This window comes from Amyelois transitella, chromosome 24 (genome assembly GCF_032362555.1).
Source record: "Amyelois transitella isolate CPQ chromosome 24, ilAmyTran1.1, whole genome shotgun sequence".
Classification (NCBI taxonomy): domain Eukaryota; kingdom Metazoa; phylum Arthropoda; class Insecta; order Lepidoptera; family Pyralidae; genus Amyelois; species Amyelois transitella.
Genome location: NC_083527.1, coordinates 3939417 through 3953492, shown reverse-complemented (window position 1 = coordinate 3953492; position 14076 = coordinate 3939417). Strand labels below are relative to the sequence as shown.

The 14076-nt window shown below is 35.8% G+C and overlaps 1 protein-coding gene across 2 annotated transcripts; it reads left to right on the top strand.

The window, feature by feature from the left end:
* Positions 1–375: 375 nt before the first annotated feature.
* Positions 376–14055, top strand: LOC106135938 (protein DEK). Of its 2 annotated transcripts, none has more exons than XM_013336355.2 (17): positions 376–500; positions 2812–2881; positions 4547–4641; positions 4970–5074; positions 5324–5427; positions 6377–6509; positions 6973–7101; positions 7675–7837; positions 8276–8431; positions 8743–8828; positions 9219–9386; positions 9879–9986; positions 10269–10380; positions 10882–11060; positions 11323–11475; positions 12465–12609; positions 12962–14055. In XM_013336355.2, exons 1-16 carry the CDS (start codon positions 459–461, stop codon positions 12471–12473), a joined length of 1812 nt encoding a protein of 603 aa, XP_013191809.2. In that variant the 5' UTR covers positions 376–458; the 3' UTR covers positions 12474–12609; positions 12962–14055. The 2 variants fall into 2 exon arrangements, with proteins under 2 accessions (XP_013191809.2, XP_013191808.2); XM_013336354.2 differs by having other exon boundaries at positions 2812–2968.
* The last annotated feature ends 21 nt before the right edge of the window (positions 14056–14076 follow it).

The window sequence follows — 14076 nt, the reverse complement described above, 5'->3', positions numbered from 1 at the left end:
AGAGGTTTCAAACAAACAAATAAACTCACTTTCGCATTAACAATATTTGTTGAGATGGGATTTGGTTGAGTGGTTTTATTTTTACTATTTTTCACCCGACTGCAAAGGATATAAAATAGGTGCTTTTTATTGAAGTATATAGATTGGTTGTTAGGACCTTGTCTAACAGGTATACTCTGGTATCCATTAAAGCGCGGTCTCTTATTAGCATTTAATGTCGTACGCTCCTATGAAATAAATAGTAAGAATAAGTTTAATAATCATGAAGAAAAACGCATAAATATTAGCATAGAATTTTTTTACTCTACCAAAAGCCTATAAACGTGCTCACTTGTTTTAGTCAAAACGAACGAAACAAAACGCATCCATTTTTTTTTCTATGTTGTGGGTGCGTGCATTTGTGTTGTCCGGTGTTTGAAGACGCTTTGGAATTCGCTTTCAATTTCTTCGTAGGAAAAATGTCGGGTGATACCGATAAAGCGAAAATCAGTGATAATCAGGTATAGTTGTGAAATATGTATATTTATTAATTTTCTATATATTAGTGAGCATCTAATGTGAAGATTTCGAGTAGTGAAGTGTAGTTATTTCCGTGTTATATCACTAATGTTTGCCTGCGTCGCAACATGGCTGACAGAACGTTTGCTTCCCGCTAAACGCGGGAACTACGCCACGAAGGGTTGTGATATTTGTCAATATTTCGCATTAAAAACTGTGAATGCCATCATTATCAGTTAACGAAACTGATTCTAATAAGATGTATTTCGTAAATACGCATATTTTTACCACCCCCGCCCCTTTGCATTTGTTTGCAGGGCCTTTGTTAATGTGCACAATATACCTAGTATGACATTGATAGGAAATCCGCATGACCTTGATATTTCGTTTCTTGCGATTATTTAATTTTTAAAACGGCCAGATATGTTGTTATTCCATTGCCGCCGCTTTGCATCTCATTACTCGCGCCCCGAACTCGACGAGCAATGTAAATAAAACAGGTATCCTTTGGGGGCCTTTATTGCTAAACTCTCAGTTTTTTTTTTCGATAATTTTATTGTTTTCACTGACTGTCAATGGTATGAAATATAATTATTAGAACTTGAAAAATATTAAATAATTATGCGAAGCAAAAGCTCCAAATCAAACTTGTCTATGTAAATTTGCAAGATAAGTAGCCGCCGAGTCTCGATGTGATACATTCATGCTTAGGTAGTTGCTATGTATTCAGCTGTATACAACATGTCTGTGTATATGGACTTCATTGCATTTTAACTCTTATTCTTATGTATGGAAGGTTGATATTTGTTTAGTAGTTAGAGTAGTTGGAAGATTAGATGCTAGTATTTTATATGATGTAAATTTGACTAGAAATCTTATGGACAAAATAAAAAAAAAGAATTCCAACTCAATCTATAAATCTTGGCTTTCAATACTTTCAGTGAAAGTTATATAAAAATGTAACAACTAGGTACAAATGATTTTGTCTTCTTTCCCGTACAAGAAAGAGATGTACAGTGATTAAGTAGGTATATAAGTATATTAAAATTGAATGTACAAATACATACATATGGCCACGTCCATATCCCTTGTGGGGTAGACAGAGCCAACAGTCTTGAAAAGACTGATAGGCCAGGCTCAGCTATTTGGCTTAATGGCAGGATTGAGACGCAGGTTGCTAGCCCATCTCTTAAAAAAAGAATCCCAAGTTTGTAAGGGTATCCCTTAGTCGCCTTTTACGACATCCATAGGGATGTCGTAAAAGGCGACTAAGGGATACCCTTTCCTATGAAAGAGATGGAGTGGTCCTTTTCCTTTTTTTCACTGGTTTCAGGAACCACATAGCACCAATAATGTACAAATATGAGAGCAAAATTTGTATGTTAGCTTTAAAAATTAAATTGGATATAATAGAAATGTTTATAATTCTTCTTTAGCTTTAGTGCATTTTGATACTATAATTGGTATTGAATTACAAAAATACCTAATTAAGAATTAAGTAGTACCCTTGTACTAAATTTCTCTATAGTCAAAGTTCTAGTCATACCTTTTTTCCTTGATGTTTATAAATAAATAAAATCAAAATAAATGAGAATAGGTATAGGAAAAAAAAATACACCTAAATTTCTGAACTAAGGCAGTAGCAACACAAACATCCTGTATTCAATAGAGCAATGAAAGTGACTCATGTAGGTTGTCGATGTATAAAAATACCATCTTAATAATTAGTTAGTTTGAAAAGAAATTTCAAACCTAGTAGAAGATGTCCTGCAAGAAGAAAATGCTTGTCAAACTACCTGAATTTACCTTTTTCTTTATCTTTATTTTATATAAATTCAAAAGATCTCCATTTAAAAATCAATAATGTTATCATTGTTCAATAGAGTAAATGTAACCTTTACCTAAATTTAAAATCTCATTTAAATAAATGTAAAGTTATTAAAGAAGTAATGAAAAACAAGAAAAAAAACTAATGTAATTTTCGTAACATTAAAATTTTGTTTGCTTTATTCTCATTGAAAATATTAAAATTATGTGTACAATTTCTCATATTAACAGTAAAATCACCTTGGATATGTTGGCTAAAAATATGGTATACTTTTCTATGTGGCTGACTGTATAAAAGAACTTGTAAAACAACAGATTTTAAAACTACAAAGAAAATAAAAATGTTAACAATTATTAGTAAAAGTAAATTGTCAACTTATTATTAATATCTTATCACATAAAAAAAATCAAAGGAATGATTAATCTTCCAACATATTAAAATACAAAAAAAGAGAATCATCCAACTTATTAAAATTTAAATTGCAGGATGAAGACAAGAAATCCGGAGCAGGGGATGGGCATACAACCGAAGACGAGTCCTCACAGGACTCTAAGGGTGAGTCCCTGGCGACAGAGCCGGAGGCCCAAGGTAAACCCGATGTAGATCAACCTAAAACTGACGAGGCACCGCCAGAGTCTGAAGGTCAGAGCTGAATTCGTGTGGTCGACTGATCCGTGTGTGTTCACTGGTGTTCATCTACATCGCAACTAACTTTTGGGCTGCTGTTTGTTCATTCATTCGTTTCAAAACTCTTTATCAATAATATCATATTTTCATTATTAAGGTCTTAAGGTACGGATAGTGCACACTGAGGAGTGTCATTCTGACGCGCGACGTAATGAAAAACATTTTCTAAGTGATAAAGAAAAATTTTAAGTCCCTCTTATAAAAATCCCGCATCACTTCACTAGTTCAGTGTGAACCAGCCGTTAGAAGTAATTATGAGAAATTTGTTTTATTCTTAAACTTCATATTTTAAAAATTAAAAATGAATTTATAAAAATTAAAGTTATTAGTATTATAAGCCATACCTTTTCTAATACATTTAAAATTATATCCAAACAGGTGAGTGACATTAAATTTCATCATCACTGCCATGACATTCCACATCATTTCATTCACCATAAGTCCTGTCCAGTCATGACTTTGTTCACTATCAAAACTTGTTTTCATTCATCAATAATTGGTATCGGTAAAGCCAAATTAAAGTTTAAAAAAATTTATACCCTTTTAAATTTATTATCACTGGCAAAATTTATTTAGTAATATGAGGTGTATTAGCCGTAGGTGCAAAGTTTTTTACTTGTACAATCTATAGTTAACTTATAGTACTATAATATACCTAAATACAATTACATAGTAAGCAGACCAAAAAAGTTGTACCTAACCTTTAAATAGACACAGATGTGATCATTATTTTGAAAAGGTCTTTGTGGAATCCCTTGAATTTTTAGCCCTGTGAATAACCAACAAAGAAAAATATAAGTGGAACTATGATGGGTGACGATAACGTCAATTTCGGGTTACCAAAGCTAAGGTCTTAAAAATTATAATTGATTGTTTCATTCGCTCATCCCAAACATCTAACTTAAGAAACTACTTGAATTTAATAGACTCTGTTTGTTTTCCGTAGAGCATAGTGTAAAAACAAAGCGTGAGTGAGATTGCGTTAAACGCAAGGGATGGCTTTATGCGGGATTCTGTTAATGCAATCTGTTAACTGCGCGCTCTAATAATTCATGTAATGCTTAGTTATGACATCGTTCCGAATATCAGTAAGCAATTTTTATCTCTAACTTATCTTGTCAACATATTGTATGGACTGCTTTATCAAAAATCTTCGCGACTTGTGCACTCTGATAACGCTTTAATTGCGGAATTACATCAGTTGTAACGTAAACTATATTTGATTATTGCTAGGCCGGCTATGTGAGAGGGTTTCTTTCAAATTAATAAAAAGATTCTTTCTCTCATTCATCTAAAGCTTAGAATATAAAAATATATAGAAAACCAAAATACGCAAGTATAATTAGAAAATAATTAAGCCAGTTGAAACCAACCAAACGCCGCGCTCAATTTTTCTCGGACGTAGCCTTATTGGTCAATAGAAATCGTGCAGAAACACATCTCCGCGTAAAGCTTAATTATTTTTTATGCTACATGAAAACTACACATCAATTAAATATGATTTTGGTTTAATTGTTATTATATTTGTATCAGGCGACGCCAAAGCCACCGCAAATGGCAAGAGCGATGACGCGGCCACAGATGACAAAGACGAGAAGGACGAAAAGGCAGACAGTGATGTCAAAAAGGTTCGTCGAAACTTATTGCCCATAGATTCTAAAGTTGTTGTTAAAATTAACTTCATGGTAATGCATGACTTGACGGCCTGTTTGGCGCAGTTGTCGGATTCTCGACTCTGAACCAAAAGGTTCCCGGTTCGATCCCCGGTCAAGCCATGATAGCAAAAGATCTTTTTCTGATTGGCCTGGGTCATGGATGTTTATCTTTTATAAGTTATACAAAATGTAGTTTTATCAATTTGTTAGTATCCCTTAATATAAGTTTCAAACTTACATTGAGGCAAGCTCAATCTGAGATTTGTCCTGTACATATTTATTTATTAATGTTTTTCTGTAGGAGGAAAATGGTGAGACGCACGATGATGGAGACAAGGAAGACGATGTAAAGGAAAACGACAAAGCTGCCAAGAAGCCGCTTCCTAAGAAAAAGCCTAAGAAGGAGGTATGTTTTTTGCGCAGCCTCTATGTTAATTTCTGAATTCAAAGGGTCATACGAATTTGATTTCTAAAATGAAAATAATATGTTGGGCTTTTCTGAAAACGGTAAATTAAACTACGTTTTTGTTGCGAATTACCAAAATAAAATGAAGAATTGTATTATGAAATCAATCATAATGTATGTATTTATATATTTTAGGCCCAAACCTTTTTTATTCTACACAAAACTGTATTTCCTATTCTATTTAAACAGGACACAGAAGACGAGGAGGATGAAGAAGAGGAGGAGGAGGAGGAAGAAGAAGGGGAGGACGGCGAGGAAGAAGACGAGAAGGACGCCAAGAAGCCTAATGAGAAGTAAGTTCATAATAATTTTGGTTCGTTTTGCGTTCTCTTTTCTATTTCAGAATTTTTTTACTTCATAGGTTAGGTGGGAGTTTAGTACATACATATGTCACGTCCTATTTACGCAATAGATACGAGACTATAGTCTCGAGACTAAGGCTGAATGCTGAAATAGAGCTTCCGATAGTGACAGTAGCTTGCCTCAAACGAGACCCAAATTCATAAGCCTTTCCCTTAAATGGTTTACAGACTGCGACGCAAGTTGTTTTCTTCTTATTACAAAAAAATTTAGGAGCAGTTTGCATAAGACAAATGTGATTAATATTCCTTTTGTGGCCTTTTTACAACCTCCACATAAGAGAGATGGAGTGATCTTATTCTATACTGCACTTACTGTAATTGGTTTCGTTAGAATTAGTTTATATGTAACAAATTAACTTGTTATCTATTTGCTCTGAATGTTAAATCATTAATCACGCTGAATAGTTTATACAGAAAATAACTTCACCTAGGTCCAATTATTAAGGCGTGAAGAATTAAAGAGCAGATATTTCAAGGGTGAATGCAATGAAACATGACGATAAAAATAGTTTAGAACTTCCATATCAGATAATTCTTATAATTACAATTTTACAACAGAACAGAATTTAGTTTATGAAAATTTAATTCGAACCCCTGATTGGGCGTAAATTTTCAAAATATAGTTTTTCTAAAAAAATATATTTTCATTTACAAAATTGTAACGTACCTCATGATAGTCAATTTTATTTTCGTGTTTACCAATAAGTGGTGTAATTTGAACGTTTTATGGTGCAATAAACCAAATTAAAAGATGAAATATTTAGACCGTATTAACAATGCTTATAAATTCAAGAATACATCATTCGAATAGTTTTAAGTGCTATGCACCATTTGTATATCAAATAAAATTATTAAAAGATAAATATTTGTTTATACATAGGGTAAAGAAACCAGTTAAGAAGGCAAAGGAGGACGATGAAGAAGGCGACGAAGAAGAGGGAGAAGAAGAAGGCGAGGAGGAGGAGGAAGAAGAGGAAGAGGAGGAGGCGCCTAAACCTAAGCCTAAGAAAGAGGTAACTTTAATAATATTTATTCTATAAGTTCAAAGTGAAATGTTTCCATTCTTTAAGTGTTTTTTTTTATTCAATATTGGATTAGGCATTTGTGTTCCATCTCACCTGATAAGTGACAGAAAAAGTTGTTATATGTCTATCCAAGAGATACCTAATAATCCAAGCGATATGAAGATTCATGAAGTGGATAAATAAATTTTAACTATGCTCTCTAATAGTCACCAGCTTAGTAGACACCTGAGCTCACTATACAACTAGTGGGAGATGGGCACTACCTCGCTTTTATAATACAATAATTAATGTTTGCTATTATTATTATGTACACACAGAGCTATTGGCTGATATCACTGCACTTATAATCCTTTAATTAAGTTTGTCAAGTCTGTTTGTGAAAAGTGTTTTGTCTTTTATTTGTTGTTTAGTTAAAACCCAACCAAATTATAATGTATGTTGTTTTTCGCAGCCCACAGAGCCACCGGTGCCTCTCCCGGCCGGCAAGGGTATACCTCTAGGCCACATTGGAAACGTCGAGATCTCACTATCCCGGTTCAAGACTCAGGATCAGAAACTGTTACATCAGTATTTGTATGGTGTAAGTATTGCTTTTATGGTTAGACTATGACATTACATGGCAGAACTAAGGCTTCAAAAATTTAATCTGAAATGAAATAATTCTTAATTATACAAATGGAATACGCATCGTTTTTATAACTAACCTGGTTGATAGAGCCAAGAGTAAAAAAACTAGAATTCAGATAGTGACGAGTTGTGCTAGAACTTTGTTAGTTGATAAATAGATGACAAGTTTAGAAGCCTTTTCCATTAAAATTTTGCAATCTGCGTAGGCTGGCACATAGATACTATGTTTTTTGTTGCTACGAGGCCAACATGAAAGCAAAAACAAACTTCTGTTAAAAGTGAGGTCTAATTGAGAATCGTTTTTTTTTGGAGTCTTTTAAAAAGTAAATGTGCAATCCCGACTTTAATTTCATACCATTTATATATGTATCACATATAGTTGACTTAAAAGTTTATAAAAACAGTCTTAAGTATATAGAAGACCCTTCTACATTTCTGTTGTAAAATACATATTACTAACACATAAATACAATAGCCTTGTTAACTTAATGTTTTCGTCACGATTTCAATTTACTTGCTTTTACAGCAACTATGTCTGGACCGTAATGTGAAACGGAACATAAAGAAGTTCAAAGGGTATGAATGGGCCATTGGCTCCTCGGACTACAAGGCCAAGTTGGAGGAGACCAGCAAGATGGAGATGAAGCAGCTGAGGACTATGTGTGAGATGCTGGACCTTGAAAAAAAGGGTGAGAGTTGTTTTTAAATTTGGAAAATAGAGCTCTTTACTCTTTTAATTGTGGATTATCACATATTATTAACAACTAGACCTACAATTCCATGGAAAAAGTGACCAAAACAAAGCTAGGTGGGGATAGATTTTGAATTGGCCTTTAGTAACGTAAGTTTTTAATTTTACTTTTGGTTGTTAAGTTTCTAGCACTTAAGAATAGAATCACTTCATATATTTCCCATGGATGTCGTAAAACCGAACTAAGCCTAACTAACTTGGGAATCCTCTTATAGGCAATGGGCTAGCAACCTATCACTATTTGAATCTCAATTCCACACGTGGTCTGGCATCAGCCGAACGTGGCCTTCAGTCTATTGACAGACTGTTGCCTCCGCCTGCCCCGCAAGGAACATAGACGTGAGCGTATGTATATGTATAACGCGTGGGTCCCCAGGCGGCGCCCCCGAGCTGGCGGCGCGGCTGGTGGGCTTCCTGCAGCAGCCCAGCGCCAACTCGCCGCACGCGCGCGGCTCGGCGCGCAGCGCGCCCGCCACGCCCTCCGCCGGCGGCCGCCCGCGCCGCTCCGCCGCCGTCAAGGTGCACAACAGAGGTAGCTATGTCTGCTCTACTCTACACAAGTTACAGCTTAATGGACTGTGGGTGGCGCTTCGGAACTGACTACTCGTCTGGTGGGGTGTCTTCAACAGTTCAACGCTAGCTGTGTCTAGTCTCAGTTAGACTGAAGATTGTGGGTTACAAAACTGTTTAACGCCTTAAGCGTCAGGTTTCAACGGCGGCAAACTCAGGCGATCTGTGGCTGTTAAAGTGCACAACAAATGTAGCTTTTTCTATACTAATCATAGACAGCAAAAAAGACGAACTTATTTGTTAATTGTAATGTTAATTATAATATTTATGCAGGTTATTCGGACGAGGAATACGAAAGTGATCCAGAAACAAAAGTAAAAGGACCTAAACTGCCTAAAGATGGTTCAGAAGACTCTGACGTGAGTATGAGTTTTGTTTACTTTCAAATCAATTAAAGTTTGGCATATTTGAAGTGGGGTCCTGAAGAATGCAGCTAGTATTGCAAATATATGTGTTTTTTTTAGTAATGTGAATTAAATAATGGGTATGTGATGATATAAGATAGTTATGGCAGGGCTATTATAAATTCCACTGAATCACCATTAAAACATGATAGGAGTTTTTGCTCAGCAGTGTGACACGGCATTAAAACATAATTTCCTTATAAGGAAAAGAAGCTGCAGTACAATAAAAAAACGTTATGATGTACTTCATTTTATCAAAATGTCATCAATACCCAAGAAGATCAGACCGAGAGGAATCTCCAACCACACAGCTGGTTTATCAATCCATCTGTTTCATTGACTCAGGGTTCGTTCAACCCGAGCGGGTCGGAGGAGGCCGACTCGGACTTCGACCCCGAGGGCGGCGAGGGCGGCAGCGGCGGCGGCGCGCGCAAGCGCAAGGCGGCCGGCCGCCGGCGCTCCGCCGGGAAGCCGGCCCGCAAGGGCCGCAAGCCCAAGGGGAAGAAGGGCAAGGTATGTTCTCTACAACGATCACTTGATTATCATATGCACATACAATCAAGTCTTTTTCCCTTGCGGAAGGGGTAATTTATGTCATCTTCTAAAGCTTGGATGGAAATATACTAGCAGAGTTTCTATAAATCACTAAATTTCAACAAACACATATACACAAATAATAATGTATCCGGGGAAGGCAATCTTGAAAATAAGCAGTCTTGAAAAGACTATAATAGAATTGAGATTCAAATAGTGACAGGTTGCTAGCCCATCACTTAAAAGTAGAATACCAAGTTTATTAGCTACTCCTTTTATCGCCTTTTACGACATCCATGGGAAATATATGGAGTGGTTTTTTAAATTTCTAATCAAGTTTTATGAAGCAATGCAAGCATGCAGGCTTCTTTGACTCAAAAATAAGGCTCGTTTGACGTTGGATCTTTCAACTACAGTATTTATTCCATTGTAGTCATTATAATGTTCATAACACATACATAATGTTCACAGAGTGCAAGCAAAGGTCGCGGCAAGCGAGCGAAGTCGGAGAGCGAAGAAAGCGAAAAATCGGAAAGTGAAAGCGAGCAGGAGTCTGGTAGCGAGGGAGAGGACTCTGATGTGAGTGCTTTATTTATTGCTAGTTTTTGGTTTAAATAGGAAATATGTACTTAAAAAAAGAAATAAAATGGATAATCTTCCGTTGCATATAAAATTCAATAAATAAAGTTTCAGCTATAATTAGGTGTTTTTTACTTCCGCTTATAGTATAAGTTCGTGATCTGACTGATCGTTTTCTGTATAATTTTCAAAGTGTGTCTGTCTGTGTACCTTAGTAGACTTTCTCCCGTATAATATTTCGAGTGTATTTACATTATACATATCATTTTGTATTGTGTACAGGAGCCGAAATCTAAGCGCGGTCGCGTGGCGCCGAAGGGCCGCAAGCCGGCCGCGAAGCCCGCCGCCAACGCCAAGGCCACGCCCGCCAAGCGGAAACCGCCCACGCCGCCCGGTAAATATATACTCAAAAATAAAAAAAAATGTACTGAGAAGATGTCTGGTTATAACATATTTGGTTGATATCAATGGTTTGATCGCGAGCGCATCCCTCGAGTGAGTTGTTTTTGAGTAAACTACCGGCCAAGTAAGAACTGCTAAACTTGATTTATCGAATGGTTAGTCAGGTATTTTCAAGAAAATTAACACCGGTCTTACCTTTGCAAAGGAAATCTTTAATTATGATTTTACCTTATTATGATGTTTTGTTGTGATCATCAAAATATGAATAAAACCAAACTAATCACTGATCAACCCACTTTAAATCAATACTCATGCTATTAAGAAATATTTCTCTTAGTTCATAAGGCCCTTTGTTCGATCCCCGGTTTTAATTTGTACATTCGAAGCGCCTTTCTTTTACGAGTTTGATACTGTCAATTCAATTCTGTCAGACACTGATTTAATTCAGCTATTATAAAACTTTAATTTCTAAACTATGTATCTATACTCGCAGCCAAAAAGAAGCCAGCAGGCAAGCCTGTAGGTCGGCCAGCTAAGAAAGGAGGGAAGAAGGCCTCCTCCGAGGAGGAATCAGGGGAGGGCAGCGAGGAGGAGGACGAGGAAGGTAGTGAGGAGGAGAGCGGAGAGGACTCTGACGCCCCCGCAGACAAGAAGGCGAAGCGGCCGCCCACGGTAAATATATTTAGAAAAAATGTTTTTAAACCTCAACCCAGGTGTCATTCTTCTATTCCAAATTTTAATTAAATCAATCCAGCGTTTCGTAATAAGGTGCCCAATGGTTTAAGAATTTTTAATGCACTAATTATTAGTGCTATTATACCTCCATCGCCGGCCTACGACATTCACTGTAATAAAGTGTTCCATATTATTCTACTGCAAACTTCCAAGTATATTTATTTGACATTAGTTTCAACTTTTCATTTTCAATTACCAGGACGATGAGATCAAGAAATACGTGAAGGAGATACTGGAAGGCGCCAACCTCGAACAGATCACGATGAAAACCGTGTGCAAACAGGTGTACAGCCACTACCCGGACTTCGACCTCGCGCACAAGAAGGACTTCATCAAGGCCACAGTCAAGTCGGTCAGTGCACACATACATACCTAAATATATTCATTGTCGTATGCTCTTGAGAGAGCAGTCGTGGTCAGGCATGATTCATTGTCGTATGCTCTTGAGAGAGCAGTCGTGGTCAGGCATGTTCGTCGCCTGAATCATCTGGAAATGTGCCGTGTGGTTTCCGGCACTTTAAATAGAACCACTGCATATTTTTCCCATGGATGTCGTAAAAGGCGAATAAGGGATAGGCTAAACTTCTGATTTCTCTTTAGGGGATGGGCTAGAAACCTGACACTATTTGAATCTCAATTCTATCTTTAAGCCATCCAGCTCATGGTCTTTGATTCTTTACAAGACAGTTGGCTCTGACTATATCGCAAGTGACTATATGTATATATATCGAAATGCCAGATATTTAGAGTTGATTGTTGACGTTAGATAGTTTTTGATCGAGTCAGTCTAGTGCATGGGAGATCTCCTTCGACATTTACATATATAATATCTTAAACTATCTCTATATAATGTAGTATCGTTGAGTTAGTATCTCGTAACACAAGATTCGAACTTACTTCGAGGCTAACTCAATCTGTGTAATATGTCCTGTATGTATTTATTTTATATATGGAATTTGTTTTTTCACACTGATGATTATACTCGTATGCGTCTTTATCCAGCAGCTGTCCCTTTCTATATTCTTAACCAGACCGGTCCATACTTTTCTTGGTATTATTATTCTGCTATAAATACATAATGATAATTTTTTTGTAACATCTTATTTATTCCTAGTTGCATGCTCAACAATTTGTTTTTGCGTAATCTTTTCACGGCATGTAACTTAACATGCTATCTTCAGCTATTTAATTGAACGCTGTGAAGAGAGAGGGAGAGGGAGTGAAATAAATATTTTTTTTTCAAATTTGGTAATAAAGTTTTTATCAACATTTAATTAATGTATATTGCATGTTATTTGGATGTTTTTATATTTATTTTGTTTTTCATTTTGTTTGTTGCAGTGTATTTAAGTTAGGAGTTAAGGCGAAGTGTAGATGTCAACATAGTAATAGTTTATAAAAAAGGACATAGTTATATATTATTACAATAATAATATATTGAGAGTTTTCACGTGAAATGGAATATACACCTGCTTTTCCTTACAAGGTAGTTATTGTTTTTATTTTTTTTTTGCATGCCTGTATTTTACATTTTGTTATTTCGTAAATAAATAATTTTGCTTAATATGAACATTTATTTTTGCCATCTAATTTCTGTGTATGTACAAAAGAAGGCGACTTATTTTTAAAATCCTAACCACTGAACGATTTTGTTGAAATTTAACATAAAAACACGTTACAACGCCGCTTTTCTTATACTTTTATTCGGTTTACGCCTTTAGACACAGCTAATTCCAATATTTATATTATCTCTATTCGCAATGTAACAACCATATCCATAAAGAAATAACTTAAATTTCCGATGAACAACTTGACGATGACGAAATGTTATTTTTCAGCTCATATCATCGTGAGCGGTGACTCGGCCGCAAAACATTCATAGTCAAGTAAGCCACGCATCTTAAACTCTAGACTAATGTGCCGACCCGGCGCCGCTCGGCTTTTACAAACATTTCATATTATCATTAACTATGTCGCTTGATTGCGATATTTTTGACAACGATGATAATTTAAGTATTGTTTGTGAATATGATAATTTATGTTAAAGTGTTTACTAGATTTAAAGGCATGTCTATGTGTAAAAAAGGCAATATTGCAGTCATGGTTTGCTAAATAAAAAAATAAAGTTTCAAAAATGTTATATACCTTTGTGTTATCTTGCATTTGATATTAATGGCCAATTGCAACATTTCGTGTATGAAAACACGAAAAAGCGCTGTTGAGTAGTAACACCACTGCCATGCCATGTTTTTGCTCTGCCTTGAAAAAAGTAACAAAATAATGGCACTTTGTACGCGTTCGCTATTGAGTTGTTAGAAACATCGCAATTATTGGTCCATAGTTCGTATTATTGTTGTGAAGTCGACGCGTCGCGGTGAGGATTGTAATTTTATGTTGTAGGAATAATTCCCTTAGTATAAGTGTAATCCGATTTACAGTAGGGCTATAAGAGCAGTTATTTTTCACGTGCCTACAAAGAGGGTCTCTAGTGGTTATAACAATTCCTTTGTTTCTTTACCTTCGTCTTGAACGCGTTGAGTGCACCAAAATTGTGTAACGTAATTTTTTACAATTATTTTTTTCTTACCTAGCAGTCGGGACCACATTATTTTATGCACTCAATGCGCGGGCGAAATCAGTCCTAATGTATACTAATGTTTTATTTTTCAAACTTTAAATTTGTATAAATTGGTAGCTATTTCGATAGTCACCTAAAGGAAATTGTTCAAATGTTTGGATAAGCTTATTTTATGACACTTGAAAGTGTTCTCATTCAATTCAGGCACTATCGCAGAGTAATGCTAATCGGTTAAGGATGATAAGTGTTAAGTTGTGTAAATATACCCAGGACTTGCTTAATGGGGCTATGTTTGTATTTTGTGGGCTGCGTATTGGTTCCGGTTTGGCGGTATTGTGTCATGTTTATTGAAAATAAGATTCTTTAGACCTAACT

What these genes read in the sequence shown, in the direction of transcription:
- LOC106135938 (XM_013336354.2), top strand. Translation starts at nt 459, where the DNA reads ATGTCGGGTGATACCGATAAAGCGAAAATCAGTGATAATCAG. An exon ending in GGCACCGCCAGAGTCTGAAG is followed by an intron (nt 2,969 to 4,546) that starts GTCAGAGCTGAA and finishes TATTTGTATCAG; the next exon opens with GCGACGCCAAAGCCACCGCA. An exon ending in ATGGTTCAGAAGACTCTGAC is followed by an intron (nt 8,829 to 9,218) that starts GTGAGTATGAGT and finishes TCATTGACTCAG; the next exon opens with GGTTCGTTCAACCCGAGCGG.